At 41.3% G+C, this 18,951-nt stretch overlaps 1 protein-coding gene and 1 long non-coding RNA gene across 12 annotated transcripts in view; one reads left to right on the forward strand and one right to left on the reverse strand.

Annotated features, from left to right (window-relative positions):
• The window catches only part of ARHGAP26 (Rho GTPase activating protein 26), a 210,882-nt gene that overhangs the window by 46,972 nt on the left and 144,959 nt on the right, over nucleotides 1-18,951 (reverse strand). For all 11 annotated transcript variants that reach the window (XM_081852065.1, XM_081852059.1, XM_081852066.1 and 8 more), the window contains 3 exons: nucleotides 10,475-10,634; nucleotides 8,613-8,751; nucleotides 4,227-4,380 (listed from right to left, as the gene is read on the reverse strand). In XM_081852065.1, coding sequence (XP_081708191.1) covers nucleotides 4,227-4,380; nucleotides 8,613-8,751; nucleotides 10,475-10,634 — 453 coding nt within the window. The remainder of the gene's footprint in view (nucleotides 1-4,226; nucleotides 4,381-8,612; nucleotides 8,752-10,474; nucleotides 10,635-18,951) is intronic.
• On the forward strand, nucleotides 15,514-18,606 carry LOC309336470. The gene is made up of 3 exons (XR_014154040.1): nucleotides 15,514-15,778; nucleotides 16,475-16,525; nucleotides 17,716-18,606. It is a non-coding gene; the product is annotated as an uncharacterized lncRNA (long non-coding RNA).

The raw sequence follows: 18,951 nt of genomic DNA on the forward strand, positions 1-18,951 counted from the left end.
TATTTAGAATTCACTCAAATTATTTCCTAGGAGAACATTTTCCTCCCTTTGGATGAAATGCACAAACAGGATGTTTAATGCAGTGTCTACAACACTGCGTTTGAGTGTCAGAAACCCATCTTCACATCCTCCACTCAGGCACAAAGCTGGGTGGCTCAGGGTCAATTATCAGCTGTCAGCATAATCTCCTTCTCAGGTTTGTTGTACATCTTAAAACACTGGTGTAAGCTTCTTTGGAGAAAGGGTGGGTGGGAATATACATGCAACACACACAGGTGTACCCTGACAAGGGGCAGTTGACTAGCCACAATCCTGAGAAAAACAGCTGGGGTGAAAAAGAGTGGATGAAATGAAACACCAACAGCATTAACAGCTTAGGCAGATATACCTTAATAGTCTAGCTGTCAATACTATTAGTCTACCATAATAGCCCTCAGCAGTCAACCCTTCCCTCCTTCCATGGAGAGAAATTTCATTTCAATCATCCTGAATCTTTCCAATTACAGTGGTACCTCTGGATGTGAATGGGATCCGTTCCGGAGCCCCGTTTGCATCCTGAAGAGAACGCAACCTGCATCTGCGGGTCGCAATTTGCCGCATGCAATTTGCCGCATGCGCGTGACATCATTTTGAGCATCTGTAACGCATTCTGTCACTTCCGGGTCACAGCGGAGCACAACCTGAAAATGCTCAACCTGAAGCAACTTTAACCCGAGGTATGACTGTAGTGTGGGACACAGGTGGCGCTGTGGGTTAAACCACAGAGCCTAGGACTTGCCTATCAGAAGGTTGGCGGTTCGAATCCCCATGACGGGGTGAGCTCCCGTTGCTCTGTCCCTGCTCCTGCCAACCTAGCAGTTCGAAAGCACGTCAAAGTGCAAGTAGATAAATAGGTACTGCTCCGGCGGGAAGGTAAATGGCGTTTCTGTGCACTGATCTGGTTCGCCAGAAGCGGCTTAGTCATGCTGGCCACATGACCTGGAGGCTGTACGCCTACTCCATGGGCCAATAAAGCGAGATGAGCTCCGCAACCCCAGAGTTGGTCACAACTGGACCTAAAGGTCAGGGGTCCCTTTACCTTTACCTTTTTATGACTGTAGTGGCAAATCTGTAAATGATTTCTGCTTGCACTAGTTAGGCTTGACCTGGTGATAACAAAATAAATTATGCAATGAATGAACTGCAACCCAAGACAGAAAAAGATGTGGCAAGGGAACATCTATCTACTTTAAATGAATTCAAATCTCCAGGGCCTGATTTTTTATTTATTGAATTTATATACTACCCTAAACCCAGAGGTCTCAGGGCGGTTCACAGAAAAGACCACATAAAGTTGGTAAAAAATACTTCTAATCACTGGGCATCCAGAAGCAGTGCTGGAGCAAGGAATGCTTCTAAGCTCCAAAACTACAAAGCTGACCTGACCCCATTTCAGAGACACAAATCACCCACACATTTGATAAGCACATGCTACATTCACCCACAAAACAAAGCAATTGACTCTTAAGGACACCTTGTTCTAATCTATTCAAAAACACCCTGCTCTCTTTATCACATCTCAATGGTAAGCTGCTGTAAAAATGGGATCAACTGGCATTGTACAATGAAGAACAAAATTCAGAAGGTGGTGGCTATAATTCTGCTGTTAGATTTCAGAAGCTGATAATGAATCTATTCTAATTTAAAGGACAAATAAAAATTGACAGCCCAAAACCCTTCAATGGCAAGCTCTAAAAATAGCAGTGATCATGAAAATAAATCAGAGAGCAGATTGAAAATGACAAGTAGTGGCTGAAAGCAATATTGTTTTATGGGTGATTTTTGTACTTTAACATTTAACTGATTCCCAGAGTGTGTTATTATTGGGCAGCATATAAGCCTGATTGACAGTGAAATGAATGAAGCAAGTATCCAACAAAGGAGCTATGCTTGTTTGATTTGTAATTGAGAGTGCTTGCTTCTTTCTCAAGTCACAATTCAAAAAGTAGTGACATCAGACTTTTAGCTGGTGCACACAAAATGCCAAAACGACAGAAGTTAGTTTTTTTAAAAAAAGTTGGAATAAAGATCGTTTTACTTTATCCCGTTAAAAAAATAACCCAACATCCCCACTCTAGAAACTCTACTTGGGTGCTTCAAAAATGAGCGGAAACTATGTTTATGACAGCCATCAATTTCAATGTTTTGCCAGCACTCATTTATTCTGATGATTTTTTACAGTAGGAACTGTGGTAGGAAAACATCTGCTTTCCTACAAAGAAACCAGAATTCAAAGCAGAATGTAGGGCGAAAGATGTTGTAATGGTTCTAGGGGTTGCTCGTGCGTAAACCGGTGCAATGCCTGGCTTGGTTGCCTGAGTGAACCTTTTCTGTCCGGACAGCCACTCACCCGTGGCTGTCTCAATCGCTGGCAGAATCCGTCAGTGGGCGTTTCTTGAACTTCTTCCAGCAAAGAAGCTCTTTGACGCCTAGTCTCCTCCTACTCTCCCTGCGCGGAAGCCTTCTGCACAAGGAGGGTGTAGGTAGCGGAGGACCTTTACTCTCTCTGCTGGTCCCTGGCAAGGAGTCATGGGATTGCCTCGCCGATTCCCCCATCTGCCCCCCTTCTCCACTGGTGCTACGCTGATTCTCTTCCCCAGAAGATGGGCTGCCTCTCCCCATCCAGGGACGCTCTCTGGAACCCCTCCGGAGCCCGCTCTCTCCCTCCGGCCCTGATGGCAGTTCCCTGACAGATGTGCTCAGATATTTTATCAAAGTTGTCTGCACACTTTGGTGTAGATTCCATCTCTCAAAGTGTTGACTGGGTTAAGATCCTTATTCTCTTCTTAACTTAAAGGCTACCTGGTAATAAAACCAGCCTTCCCACCATTTCTACAGGAAATGGAAAAAAACCACTTTATTGATTAAGGACTTATTCCTGGCACATTACAAAAGGAACATGATGTCAAGTTCAATGGCTGAACACCTTTTGAGCCAACATTCTATCATTCTTTTGATACAACATCATTCTGACTCCTCTTTATGCTTGTGTGTTTTTAATTTCACATATCACAAGAACCATCAGTTTAGGAATTGGAAAGAAGGGAATAAATTACTAAACAGACATGCACACAGAGTTTAGAAACTCAAACACCAGTAAGCCAATAAACGCAACCTTCTGTGCCATCCAGGTTCCTGGGATGCCTTGACATAAGGAACATATTTGAATGATGGCAACATCACCTTTGTCAACTTGATGCCTGTAAGAGTTCTGGAACAACAGCCACTGTCTTAACAGGAAAGCTTGCCACAGAGTCCAGAATTTGACACTGAAGAGGGTACATAGCTGTCACCAAAAGCAACAACTTTTTGTCTCTTTCATCTCTTTTCTCTGGTAATATCTACTAATAAACTTTTGAATTTCTCCACCCTGTCTCAAGGAACCAATGCAAGGATAAGAAAAACTCACAACACACTGATGTCATGTCAATGTCTTTTACAATGTAGACCTTATCAGGGGACAAAGGAGGAGGCCTCTGATGACAGCTGCAGGTGTTCTAAAACATTCAGTTACTGCCAGAGTCTGGAGTAGATTCTGTCTGTGCAGAAAGGAAGCTCAAGTGTGGTGAGGAACTTTTGCTGAACTATGTTGCCAGACACAACAGAGCCTAGGGAAATGACTGATTTTTTAAACCAAAACAGAAGTCTGCTGCTACTCATGTGAGAAATCAGCTGTGAGAGATTAGGAACAATTCCTAGTAGAACTGGACCATTCCTCTGAGATTTAGGATTAGGCATTTCATTGAAATGTTGACAATGCACAAACAGCAAAGAGACGGGCACACAGTTAGCTGGTGAAGAACTGTGCCAAAAGCACTTTTCCAGTTTTAGCTAAATAGGAAATCCTCTCTCTGATTCTGGGAGCAGATGAAACTAGGAAACACCCCTGTGTAGCCAACACAAAACACAAGACATGTGCACAAATGAGCAAGCTGGAGTGTAAAGACATAAAAAAAAACCTAGATCCAAAGCCACCCCACTTATTCAGAATAATAGAAGGTAAATTAACAAACCCCAAACATATTGAACGTATGTACATTTCTCTTCAGAGTTTGAAAATATAAATCACATAGCTTGTGGTTACAGTAGCATTCAACATTATTGAATCAACAGACTTTATTCCTAATAAGCAGAACAGTGGGTCAGCAGAGAGGAAATACTGACATATAAATCAGGATTGTACTCACAGTGAGTTTGGCCTGTTGGGTTTAATAACTTCTAAGTCAGGGTCACTGGAGTTCATGTTAGACTGAGGAGTGCTGTTGGAATGGAGGAAACTGTTGATGTTTGATGATGTGACTGATTCCAGGCTGGAGTTGATGATACTGTTCCTGTTCTCCTCTGGAAGGAAAAGAACAAAATAATGAACGATAGAGATACATGTACTAAAATTCATTAAGCTATTAAAAGAGAGAGGGAGGGAGGGAGAGAGGAAGGGAGAATGCATTTGTCATATTTTTTGTATGGAGAGAGGATTTTTTGTACCAGTTAGCATCAGAAGATGATTCATATCCTATGCCCAAAAATTCTAATTCTGCAGTAAAGAGGTTCCATTACTGTTCATACCTCTATGGCTATTCAGCTAAAGCTCAGATTTATGCTCAAAATATTTTCTTCTTTTGTCTGCTTCAGGGGCTAATTTTTTGTCCCTTCTGACATGACAATGCCTCTTGATGTGGGGACAGGTGCATATCTGCATGCGAAATTATTAAGTATAATACAAAACTGACAGTAGTGAGCCCAGCATAATTCCACATGACTACTTCCCAGGGCTTTTGTTCGGCCGGAACTCAGTTCTGGCACGTCTCAGGTGGGGGCCATTGCCATTAGAAGAGAACAAGGGAGACATTTGTGGTGAGTTCAGGCACCAATTTTTCTAGTAAAATATCACTCCTGTTTCCTAGTACATTTTGAAAACCCAATAATATATTCTCATGCAGTGAAGAGGTTAAATATTTGTCTTCATAACCATAATGGAGAACAGGCATCAGACCTCTTTCTCTTAATAACTTTATTTGAGTTCTATTAATCAATCTGATCTGTTTTTAATTTCAATTTCTTGATAAGGGATTTGTAGTTGAATAACCAAGATTAAGATTTTCTATCACACAGTTGTTTATTTTTATGTTATTTTTTAAGATGGGAACTGTATGAATTTCTTATGTAAATGTTACCACAAATCTTAACTACAAATCTTAAAAACTGTATTTTACCACTACAATCACAAGCAATATCAGATCTGAAAGAACTACTATATGCTTTCCTCAACTTCCTCAGTGCCATTTTGATGCATTAAGTATCATACAAATAGAAAACAGCTATTCCTCAGGATTCCTTGCAACTCCAATGTTTCTTAGATTTCTTAGGTAATTCCTTCCTAAGATCATCCACATACCACAGAGAATCTCCAACAGTAAATGCTCTTGGCTTTCTGCTGCAAATCACAATTCTATGTTTAGGGCCAGTATCATAATTTTTCTGGAGTTAATGCAGCTTTCTATGGCCTGTCACTTAAATGAAATTCACATTACAAGAAACAGGTGACTCCCAAGTAATGGGTATCTCTGCCATGAAAGCATGGGCTCTCTCTACAAAAATGTAACTATATGACTATGACATCCACGCTATCCTGTGAGAAGATTCTTCCAAGATGAGCGAGTACTTGATTCTACTGCACATTTTTTGTAGGACAGGCATTATCAGAGGGACCAGAGATCAGAGGGATCTCCTAAGGCAGAAAATGAGGAGTTGCTGAGAGCTACTTACTCTGTCTACATATCAGCAGTTACATACCTGTTTCCAAGAACAACCCAAGAATGCTAACCAGGATTAACAAATTAACACATTCCTCCTACCACTGTATGAGCCTCTTCTTGCCTTAACTTACCACCCTGAGTTTGTTCTTAAACTCTCCCATTAGGGGCAAAATGATTACCGGTAATTTCATGCTATCATATTACGTGTTACTTCTGAAATTCATTGAAGATACAAATACTGGCTGCTTTTCTGCCCTCTCAAGAGTAGTCTGATTTAAAGAGCTATGATGCCCAGACTTCTGGGACATCATAAAAGAGAGAGAAAGGGTGGGGGTGGGTGGGAATAATACCACTTCTGTAGGTTCTGTAGAAGGGTGTAAAACATCAGAAAATTATGCTGCTTAGGTGCCTGAAAGTTTATGTCTAGAAATTAAAAACTTTTACTATTTCCAAAAAGGTGGTGGGTTTGGTACCAAAATAATATTTATTTTTGCCTTGATCCCAGCACAAAGATAATCTGTAGGAGTACTGTTAGTTGTCCCAAAAGTTTCAGAAACCTAGCTGGTTTCAATTAGAAACTGGACATGTTATGTCACTGGCCCCACTCCTTCAGAAGAGATTCAACAGGCATCCTCACAGCCAATTTTCAAATTTTTTCTCTTGAAAACCTTTTTATGCTGACAAACCAATTCATATATTTAAACTTTTTCAATGTGAGACAACTGCCATGCTTCTTTTATATTGTACAGTATTCTAGATTTTATTTCATTTGCATATTTTGTTGCATACTGCCTTGCTATCTTATATGAGAGAGTGGTCTATTTTTTTTAATAAACAGATATATAAATAAACATCAGAGCATGCTTTCCATTCCCTTTCTTTGGTTGGGGTGGATGTATCTAGGAAGATTCTCTCCCACTGTACTTTTTCCAGCAAGCAGAGGAGTATTAACAGAGAGAAATGGAAGATAATGCTGTTATGTATCTTTGCTAGCTGCCTACAGCAGTAAAACTCAGATGGGGTGCAGCAGTCCTCATAGTGTTAAAAAAAATCCCAACATTATCATTACTGTCAACTGCCTAAACCTGAAGGGACCTTGCAATTATGTTTACATGGATTTCCCCCCCCCCCAAAGTTAAAATTTTCTACATTGCTCCTCTGAAGTCTTGATACTGGCTTGGGGGGGGCCTTTAAACACACACACGCGCGCACACAAAAAAGCCACTAATTATCTCAGACACATAGATCTGATTCTTGAGATTGGCCTCAATCAGCAACAGGAAAACATCTCATATACAGCTTGTATGCCTCCTCTAGGCCAAAGTGGACAGTCAAAGCATATTTTCATTTAATGTGCACAGTTTTTAAAATGCAAATAGCAGCTACTAAGAGGGCTGTTCATTATCAGCATGACTGCAGCAAGCAGGGAGGTGTATTTAACCTTTTCCTTTTCTGCTACAGTCTTGACAAAAAAACACACAAACAAACCCACTCCTCCAAATCTCCTATTGGCATTGGGAAGAAGACCTTACCTGCCATTGGCACCATTTGGTAGCTGATATTTTTAAAAGGGCACATTAAGTGCAGACACATTTAATGCCATGTCTAGTTTTGCCCATTGAGTTCTTGTGCAGTCAAGTTGTGCTAAAGAATCAACTTCATACGCATAAAGGCTCCCTCAGAGATTTCAGACCAAGACTGTACACCAGAGATGGGGAACTTACATCCCTCCAGAAGTTGTTGGACTCCAACAACCATGAAGCCCAGTCAGCATTGGCCAATGGTAGAAGCTGCAGTCCAACATCACCACCACACAGAAGGAAACATGTTCCTTAATCCTGGTGTACATCATTACCTCTGAAGAAGCTACATCATATGCATGTGCCAGAGAGGCACAGCCAATTATGATGTCCTGCGGTATGTACACAGAGTAATAGGCACACAGAAATGCTTCACATGTGATGGTGCATGCAACATAACACTTTTCATTATTAAGTCTCTCACTTATTTCCCAGCTTGTAAAATTCAGATTGCAGAAGACAAACAGAAAAGAGGAAGAGGCCTCTTCAATGAACACTACTGTCGATTATTTATTCAGCGAAAGATAGTTTAGATTAGAAGGACCACATAAGAGTTGCAATGAATGCCTGGAGATCAGCAAAGATTGGGTTGCACATGAAAACACAATGAACTGAACTGAGATTGCTTTGATAAAACAAAATCTGTACAAAACAACACAGAAAGTTTTAATTCTTCAAAGTTGAACAGAAAAGCCTGAGAATAGGGGAAATGTCTCTAAACACAAAGGAACAAGAGGGAGTCTCCCAATGGCAAAACCTTTTAATGGTGATTAAGTTTGACGACTATTGTTTGCCTGGCTCTCCATGCATGCTTTTCTTTTTAACTCACAAAAACTGCCATCCATGGAATGTAAATTATTTTGGCATCAAGTCTGCGCAGCTCTAATGGAAATTAGACAAAAGAGCTACTTACCTATGAGCAAAGCTGTTAACAAGGGTATCCTATCTACTGCTATTGACAAAAGGGGTGTTCATCTATGGGTAGGATTACATGACCATGGTCACAGACTGGGGGGGCGGGCTGAATCTAGGGAGAATGGAGTGTAGTTACTGCTTTTATTTTGTGCTGAACAATATAGGGCTAGGAAAACAACAAAGACATTAGAAACTTGAAGCCTTACACTTACAGGTGTGTCTCCTTCTTACTGCTGTTGAGAACCAAGTCTCTTGACCACCCTGAGACAAAGCAATATAATATGACAGCACAACCAATTGCACAGGGGATTAAGATACTTACGCTTTTCACTGGGCTGCACAGTATGGAAGAGAGTTAAGGGCCTCTCACTGCATGATGGTGGCTTGGAATCTGTACTCTTCTTTCGAGACAAAAGCAGCTGAGAATTTGATTGTGGTGTATCTGGAATGGTGTTGAATATCTATTGTGGTGGTGGTGTTTTAGGGGCGGGAAAAAAGAGAGTCAGGAATGCTGAAGTGTTCAGTTGCTCCCAAGCTTTGCAATAGAAGAGGGCAAGTATCATAGATTTAATGCCAATTCAACATGAAATAAAATGTGTGGCGGAGAGGAGCAGCTCTCAACAATGGCTGTAAAGATTAGTCTAAGAATTTTGATAGGAAAAAGGAAATAAGTATTTATTGGTTTAGTCACTGCTAACATTGCAAATGATGCCATCCCTGATTTGGATGAGCATCTACAAATGTTATTAAATTGCTCAGAAATCATTTAAATTTTCTGATTACACAGACAGTTTAATGGCCTGCATACGAGATAACTTGGCAATCCACATCAGACTGTAATTCAACCAGATGTTCCAGGAAGCGCCTAGCTGCAATTTCTTTGCAGAAATCAATAACAGATTCAAACACTGCACACTGATCTTAAGATGCATGGATGCAAGTTCAGACTGAGGGCATGCATTGATTCATCAGAAATTTATTGAAGACAACTTGACAGGTTAATCAATGACCTCATTGAACTGACACTATTCCAAAACACGCATCTTCTTCCTCTGTTAAGGCCACAGGATTATTATCAAAACACTTAAGTCAGAGCTTGGAAATTAACCAAAACTGTAGTTGCTGCACATTACTGAAAAGCAGGAGCCGATCCTTTTGAGGCTAGCACTTACTTGCCTTTTCCAGTAATCTATATCTAGATGCAGTGTTGCAGTGGGCTTAATGGCCTTAGCGTGTGCTCTCTTTTAAGCTTTGACACCCTCAATCCTTCCCTTTCCCCATCTCTTAGGGGGCACTCACATTTCACTGCCTTATCTGGAACATAAGACGGTGCCTCATACCAAGTTAAATTGGTGGTCTGTCTAGATCAGTGTTGTCAGCACTGGCTGACAGCTGCTCTCCCGGGTTTCAGGCAGCCCTGCCAGCCCTACCTGGAGATGCTGGGGACATTCTGCAAATTTCCCTGCCTTTAGGCAGGTCTACAACATACAGTATATTAAAAGCACATTCAACACACACTTAATTCAGATTATTTTCCTCAAAGTATATTATAGCAGATTAAGAGTGCTAAGAATTGTAGCTATGTAAGGAGGAAACTACAGTTCCCAGATCCTCTATACTTCAAATATGCTTTCCTCTTTTCCGCTTTCTCCCTCCCTGCTTAGCTGTAAACTTCTACTCTGGTCCTGGGGGGGTAAAGGAGTGTCCTTTGCAATATCAGCAGCTATTACACTTTTTATCTTAGGCTTCTGTCACCCTTTCTCTGGATGTACTGGCTCCTAGGCACACAAATCTAGCTTGAGTTAGACGTGAGTATTAGTGTAATAATGATGATTTCCAAAGGCATCACTTTCCCACTAAAGCAGAGTGAATGTCCAGCAGCATCTGAGGTTCCACATCTTGGTCTAAAGGCTCTAAAGGAGCATTAGGAGTAGGACATTGCCTCAGTGAAAGGCTGTAAGATTCCCAAACATTTTATTACCTTTCCCTAATTCAACTAGAACCCCTTCCCCAAAATCAGTAAAACGGTTCCATATGTGGAAAGGCTCATGGAGATGTGAATATTAAAGTTCTTGTCTCTTCCTGTAACTCTGTGGATAAGGACAGCTGGGAAATATGCATTAGATTAGAAAGCATTTGCAAACAATAAAAAAAATGGAAGATGTACAAATTCAAACAAATTACCTTGTCATGGTTTTCAATTAAAATCTCAACCACAATATTTTGGAATTTGATGTCCATAATCGCAGCAACCGTTTCTTCTTGTGGCCGCATTAACGTTGGTCCAAAAACAACCCCCAGGTTTGCGACAGTCATTAGATTCTGTTTGTGGTTCTGAGCAACGCTGTAATGAAGCAAATAACGATTATATTAAACGGGCTATAAATAGTCTAGGCTAGCCCATTTCTCTAGGGTAAAAATCCTACCAAATATTTGTGTGCTATTTGGAAACCTGCAAAGCTCAGCAGTGTGGAACAGCACTGTACAATCTATACAGGTTTCTCAATAACCCTGCTGGTAAAAGATAAATGAGTTATTCTACCATTTTCTAGATGCTGGAAGCGGAAGTGGTGCGTACACTGATCGCAAAAGGTCTAGGGATGAGTAGACATCCTCAATCACTCGATATGTGTCTTTATTGTACATGCCCTACTCTGCATGCTTTCCAATTTAAGTGGGTGAATTGTTAGATTTTATTTCAGAATTCCTACACATAGTTCCATTTTTACCACGTAGCATTTTACACTTTCGTCTCAAATTCAACCCATAGTTAAGCTTGTGAGAATTCAGTTAGATAACATTATCATTCCCCAATTCTCACAGCCATTCACACACAAACACACACTTAAAAGAGCCAATATACAAAACCAAACCAAATGTCAGGTTGCAATCTTTCTTGGGAAAGTAGTAAGCCATTACAAATTTCAGAGGCTCAATGGTATTACTCTTTTTCAGGAAAAATATATATTGAGAACAGAATTATTTGGTATAAGCCTTTGTGTTCTAGACGTTTACTTGTTAGATATATTGAGCAAAACAGCAAGCAAAGTGTGGCCAGAGAGTAGAATGTGCCATCGGTGACATTTCCATGCAAAATCCAAATGTGTAAGAACAGAGTGACCCATTCAGAGAAGCAGTTAGTGGTGAAAATACTTTTTCTAGCTGGGCTACACTGATCTACATTCAGAAAGGAACCCAGGATTCCAATTAAGTCCAAATTATACAGAATGAATTTGCTGGTAAATTCTAGATGGTGGTTTTACACTGGAGCAATAACAGCAGCACAGAGCATCTGCTGGTTTGCAGTGAAGATTGATGTCATACCTATATGGGAAAATGCACTGGAAAATGTTCTAGGATAAGGAGTCAGATCTGTGGGCTGATAACAGTATTATTTACTGTGCCCAGACATGGTTCTTCTAGTACATGATGTTGATTTAATGCATGTCTCTGACTCACCCAGGTCAGGGGTGAGACAGACAATTTCCTTTGATCTCACCAACAAAACATATCACAGTGAGAGAGACTATAACTCAAAATGAAAGCGTTATTCGGCTATGTACCTACTGGTCTCTGCAAACTGAAACCTCCAGTGAATGAAGAAATGACTCAGGTCCATTTTTTAAAAAACTGAAAGCTGTTTTAGTGATTGGGGAGGTAGTATAAAATTGTAGGTCAGAGAGGTAAAGAAGAGGTCAGTTCCAAAAGACACTCCAAGCAAATAAGGTAGGTATAGAAAGAGAGGCAGATAGCAGAAACTTGCAGCGCCAGGTAATCAGAGAAAGAACAACAGGGTTATTTTGTGAGGTGCACATAGGAGGAGATTTGTTACACACAGTCTGCTAACAAGAAGGAATTTATATAAGGAAGGGACAGACTAGCATTGTATGAACAGTGGGGAATGCTGGTAAAAGCTACTTTGAGCATAAGAAATCTATTCCAGACACAGATGCAACAATGGTTCAGTGCAGCTCCCAAGAGGAACAAGGAAAGACAATTCTCCACCAGCAAATATGCAGTGAACATATGACTTTAACACACTTTCCACGTGTGAATGTGCAATTTACAGTGGTGCCTCGCAAGACGAAATTAATCCGTTCCGTGAGGCTCTTCGTATAGCGGTTTTTTCGTCTTGCGAAGCAGGCCCATTGACAGCTTAGCGGATTAGCGCTATTAGCGGTTTAGCGGCTTTTAGCGGATCAGCTGATAAGCGGCTTAGCGCTTAGGAAAAGGGGGAAAAGGGGGGGGAAGCGCAGGAACTCGCAAGACATTTCGTCTTGCGAAGCAAGCCCATAGGGAAATTTGTTTTGCGAAGCACCTCCAAAACGGAAAACCCTTTCGTCTAGCGGGTTTTTCGTCTTGCGAGGCATTCGTCTTGCGGGGCACCACTGTATTAGACAACAGCTTCCAGACACCTATAGCAGATCTGGATAGCATATACTGATGTTTATTATGAAGGTACTGATGAAGCTTCTCAGAACCAGACTTTTCTGCAAAATAGCTCTAGGTTCTCTCTCTCTCCCCCCCCCCACTCCTCCCCCCCCCCCGGCACTCCTCTGCAAAACACAGTTCCCTGCATACAGCAATCTAGAATATCAGGAGGGGATACATGTTAGGTTTCTACATGCACAGCAGTTTTTTAATGTTGCAGTGTGGTGAGTTATGCAATGCCCCTATCTGCAACTTGGAAGTGCTACAATCACATGGGATCAAGTGATATTTTTAAAAATATACCTTGTTCCCAGTCTTTCTTCCCCATGGTCCCACAATATGTCATCTAGACTGGGAACACCCTGTCAAGTTACACATGGACTTTGGCTTCTAAGACGAAGCTCTGATTTCTTAACTCCTTATGTCTGAGTAACGAAGTTCCAAAGACCTATCTTAACAGAGATTGCCAAAAGATTATGATGAACTACACTGTGCCCTGAATTACATTAACAGCTCTTGATCTACCAGAAAAATCACCGTAACATTTTTTAAGTACTAAGCACATTGTAAAATGGAGGCTGCCAATGAACCCAGTTTTCATTGCTGCCACTCGCAGGGGCTCCAGACTTTGAGCTTTCATTTTTTTAAAAAGCCAGTCTCCAGCCCTGCTATAAAGTTATGCAGCGATTGCTAATAGAAGTGCTTGGACAGCGGGCAATAAGAATCCCTGGGCTCCTAAAGAGCTGCTGTTTCCCCTTCCCCTTTTGAGGCACTTTTTCTGCTTCTGTCTTATTTTCTTATAGTCTGTGGGATCTCCATAGCTTGCCTTTCCTTTTCCCCTAGCAACCAGGAGGCATCTTTTCTGTGGTGGTATCACAACTATTTTCTGATGTTGTGTTATGCCATGGCTCCTACAGCAACCATTTTGAGACTGGCTAAAAAGGCTGGCAACCCTAGTGATGTTAAATTCTCGAGAATATTCTCGAGAATATTCTAGACTAATGAGGTGTGTACATTTAAAGCAGCTGTGTAGACGACACAGAATTTACAGTTTGTGGAGAATATTCTCCAAAGAATTTTCTAGCAGAGAATATTCTCCGGAGAATATTCTCACCTCACATCACTAGGCAACCCACTGTAAAATATTCCAGTTGTCTAGCACCTCCAACATTTTATCGAACTCATAAATCAGCAAAAGCTTTTTTTTTTCCAGCCAGAACTCAGTTGCGGCACCTCTCAGGTGGGTGCCATTGCCATTATAAGAGAATAAGGGAGGCATTTGTGGTGAGTTCCGGCACCTCTTTTTCTAGAAAAATAGCACTGAGTAAAAGCCAAATTCATGCAATGTCAACAATGGCCCAGTTCATAGGTAAAGCTGAAATGTGCAAAGGAGCTGGTATTCAAAAGAAATAAATTGCACCCACTTCACTCCTCCCCCGGTCTCCCTGTTATTCTAAAGCAGCAATGCTGCAGCAAGCAAAGGCTCTAGCAGCTCAGTCAGCTGCTTGTGGCTGCAAAGCCAGACAGGATGTTTGTGACTGTTGCCATGGAAACAAAGGGGCAGTCCATTCTTACAGGATGTGAGCTCAGTGTGTGTCATATGACCTGTACAGGATGTACATGGGTGGAGTTTGGAGTTTCTCCCTGTTTTGTTGATGAGAGCAGACATCTTTACTGTATGACTGCTAGAGACAGAAATAAAGACATGTAGATACATTTCTGTCTGTGTCTGATTCCCCTCCCTGGGGATATGCAGGTAGGAGGAGAAGCAGTTGGTGTGTTTTTCTCACAGCCTGAGGAAAATCGCCGGAACGGACCTCGTGTGTTTTTCCTGCCGGGAGTCGCCGGAGGGCGGTCAAAGGAATTCAGCCGGTGCCTGGACAGATAGGCACATACCTCTGACCGAGGCAGTAGGTCTCCCTACTGCCATGCTACCATGGTTCGGCTGGCTGTTAATGTTTGAATTTGGGCTTTTAATTATCGTCAACATCATCTTCCTCAAGCAAAACCCACGTGGTAAGCAAATGGCAAACCTTGCCTGTAGCTTGTGGTTTGTCTGGAGTGAGACAAAACATGAGCCCAGATTGAAACGATGCTTCAGCTATGGGTAAAAGCAGGACTGTCGGAGCATCAAAGAGGCTATATTTTTTCTGCTGAGTGCTGAGTTTAGCGTTTGTTGTCAACCAGGCCCACATGTCTATTCCATTTAGTAAAGGGTGGAATTTTGTGTTGTTTTACCTTCATATACTGATATTAGATGTAATTCTCCTCCTGGCCAAAGCTTGATTGCAGTCTGAAGACCTACATTCTTTGTACATTCTGTTTACAAATGCTGGACAAAAATGTCTGCAATTTTTTTTTCAGCCAAAGTGTTTTGATTCTCTTCTTTAGCTGTATAATTTAATTATAAAGTATATTGGCACCTGCTTTTGTTGATTGAAAAGGAAGAAAAGCCACATTGGAAACAGCTTGTCAAGCCTCACAAATTTCTCAGTCATATAATGAAAGCTCCTTTGCTGTTCTACAAAAACATATATTAGTTTGGCCAGCACACATCATTGAGTAGTGTTGCTTAACAAGCATTCTGTATGTACTAAAATATTTAAAATAACCAAGGAGAATATGCAGAATCTCAGAAGTTGTGAATGCAGGCTGGTGGTGTACCAGAAACATCACTCTAAAACAAGGTAGTCCATCATGCAGCCTGTGGGTTGCATGCAGCCCTCAAGGCCTTTTTGGGCGGCCCTCAGCAACAATGTCCTTATATGCCTCCACACAGCTCCCATACCCACACGCCCTTGTGCCAGTTTGGTCCGGCTCTTACAAGCTCCTCAGCAGGCTGTGATCAGGGGCTCCAGTCCCATGTGACAATGCCCAGCACACATAGGCTGGCCCCAGACCAGGGCTCCTGAGTAACAGTGAGCTCCCCTCTCCTTCTTTGCCTCTGAGAGAGGGGGTGGGGAGAGAACTGCCTTACACCACTAGTGCAGCCTGCCATGCAAGGGGCGGGGGAGAGAGAGGGAAATGAGGAGAGACAGAAGTGAGAGGCGAGAGAAGGTGGGTGAGGTAAAAAGTGGAGGAGAAAGAGAGCATGAAATATGAATATAAAGTGAGATTAATAATAATAAAAAGGAATTGAGTGAGCCAAGAGACATGGAGGCAAAAACAAGTGAAGTGTGGGTGCTGAGGTAAAAAGCCAAGGGGAGGAATGGGCTAAAAACAGGGGACTGAGGGGAAATGGAGTTTGGCAAAGGTGTGAGGGGGGAGGCTGAGGTAGAGAAAAGTGTTTGAAAGATGCACAAGCATGTAAAAATGGGAGATGCTGAGGCAGGAGGTGCCAAGAGGTTAAAAAGAAAAAGAAAAACCCAGGTGTGAGAGGGAAGGCTAGTCAGCAAGAATGGACAAGTGGGCTAAAAAGTGTTGGTCAGCAAATGTTTTACAAATGTGCGGGAGGAGTGAGGTGATTGCTTCAAATACGCTGATCAGAGGCCTTCTTTTATCACAAATGAGTGTTGGCAATGAAAAAGGTTACTGACATCTTGAATTACTGTATAAATCCTTATAGATCTGTGGTGTTTCTTTTTCTCAATTATTTTGTGATTTATCTTTTGAAGAAATTTATACTTTACTCATTAACTGAGTATTTAATTAAATATACTGTATACATTAAATAATATTAACTATATTGCAAACACTTTAATTTACAAGATGGAAATTTAATTCAGTGTGTGGCCCACGGGTTCTGTTTCAAAGTACTCTTGCAGTCCACTTGGTCTGAGAGGTTGGACCGCTCTGCTCTAAAAGGTAAGCATTTCCTATTTTCAGAAATGCCATGAAATGCAAATTTGAAAAGGGCACAAAAAGAGACTGAGAGAAATATGTTTCACAGTGCATGACAAAGAAGTGGCAATATGCCCACAGACCTACAAAGGATATTGTATGTTTATAAAGTAACTGTTAAGGAAGGCTTGAGGTTTCTGTAATACGGAACAGATTGTCTCAAGCAGGGATGGGAAAGGTGTGAACCACTCAGATGTTGTGGACTCTGACTCTCATCAGCCCCAGTGAACAGGGCCAATAGTCAGGTATGATAGACTACAATTCCTAACAACACCTGGGAGTGTCACACAGGGGTAGCCTGCCCTGTTTCACAACCTGAAACAAGCAGGTGCCACATGCCCCCAAAGCCTTGATTACTGGGTGATGGCTTCTGGCAAGATCTTGAGAGATCTCATAGGAGTTCCATGAGACCTTGCTGGAAGTTGCCAGTGCACAACCCCCGGTGGTGGCAGGGTGGCTCGTGGGGACACCGCCCCATAGGATTCCTCCACCCAAGGTGGCTGTCCGCCTCATGAGTGGGCCAGCTCTGGTGTCACAAGTTCGCCATCTCTGGTCTCAAGGTTCTACAGGTCAGCTTCCTTGTTGTGTGACTGAGGGCCAAGCTGCATGTTTCAGTCCCAACCAAGAAAATGCAAAAAAATATTATTCTTTGGAAACATGTAGCACAGATTCTCTACATTATATTAGCAGATCCATTTGCTAATGTGGAAACTTTCAATGTGGGAGAGAATCTGTGCCATAACTGCTCAGTGGCAGTGCCACTGAAAGGAAAAGCCTAATACAGACAGTATCTGAAGTAGTTCTTACCATTTTGTAAAGCATTTTGAGAGCACAAAACACATTAGGTAACTCCATTTGGAACCTTGCAATGTTGTCAAATCATGACACCTTCCAGAGATACCTAGAAAAACTTATATTTCACAATTCATCCACTATTAGTCTAACAACACGGGAAACCCTCTTCCAACTTCCCCTAATCTAGGAAATGGTTATCCATTGTACTGTGAAGGATTTAGTCATCGCTGCCAGGGGAGCGGGAGGAAATCGCATGAAACAAGCAGCAGCTCTTGTTCTCTATTTCTGTAAAGGGTCACTCTCTTCATATCAATTGCAAACAATGTGGGCTTTGAGTCATTGTAACATCCTTGGCCCAGGAAAAGGACACTTGTATAAGAGGAGCAGATGTCTTTCAGAATACACTTTCTGGGAAAACAGATGAGAACATGACATGTACAAGTAAGAGTACAAAACAAATACTAGCATCTATTCTCGCCATTTTTGCAATACAGTATTTGATGTAAGGTGTTCCATTATTCCATGGGAGAAAATAATTCAAGGGAGAAAGTTCCCAGAAAACCAAAGAGGCAATTAAGAGCGGCTACTGCAAATGTGATGCAAACTTTGAAACCTAGTTATGGTATAAATGGCCACATTTAAGAAATATGTATACTAAAATATCAATAGAAGATACAGCTTTAGACATAAAACCCACCTTACATTTATATTCATTTCAGAAACCTTAATAAGGTGTTTCTTTTCAAAGTTATTAACATGTAATATATTTAAACATAAATCACCATAATGGTTATTCATTATTCAGCCACATTATTACAAATAATATTAAGGTAGGTACAGAATTAAATACAAAAACAGCTGCCACAGCAGCAGACCTTTCTTTTCTGCCCTATACAGTACTGGAAAGTCATGGCAAAGTGAAAAAGATTTTGTCACGTGACAATCCTCCTCCTTGACTTCCTTTCTTGAACTACATACTGCATGCACACATGTGCCACAGGAAAAAAGCAACACCTGGACTGTATTCTCTTAGGAGGCTGCAAACAAAAATCATTTATGCTTGCTTAGTCCCACTAACTTCAACAGCCTAAGCCAGCTAAGTTGGAAAGTACAACCGCTTAGCTGACTGTAGATTGACCGATAACACAAGTAAAGGAGGAATCAAAATCTAGGTAGAAGACAGGAAAATGGAGGTTTTGCAACTAAGAAGATTCTCAGAAAAAATACAATGATTCAACAGACTCCACTAACTATGGAATTATCTTCCACAAGTTAGGCAACCATGAGTTGGGGGGAGGGGGGAAATCTCCTTTTCGAAAAATGTAGGTGTGAATATCTCCGTTTAAAAAAATAATGCAGGTGTGACAGTGATCCAAATTTAGCAGAACTAACATTAAGTGCAATTAATTTTCAGAGGCTTGCAAACTACGACATGAAAAGTCTATATATAATTATAAACCACAGAGCCTAATAGGCTGCTGTACACTTCAGCATAACAACATAGTCTACATATCATTCTATGATTCTATTACAGTAGTATTTTCAGGTACCAAAAAGAACCCTCAGTATTCGTAGGGAATACAAATCAACCGGTA

Source organism: Podarcis erhardii, assembly GCF_964252035.2.
Source record: "Podarcis erhardii genome assembly, chromosome: 2".
In the NCBI taxonomy this organism is placed as follows: Eukaryota; Metazoa; Chordata; class Lepidosauria; order Squamata; family Lacertidae; genus Podarcis; species Podarcis erhardii.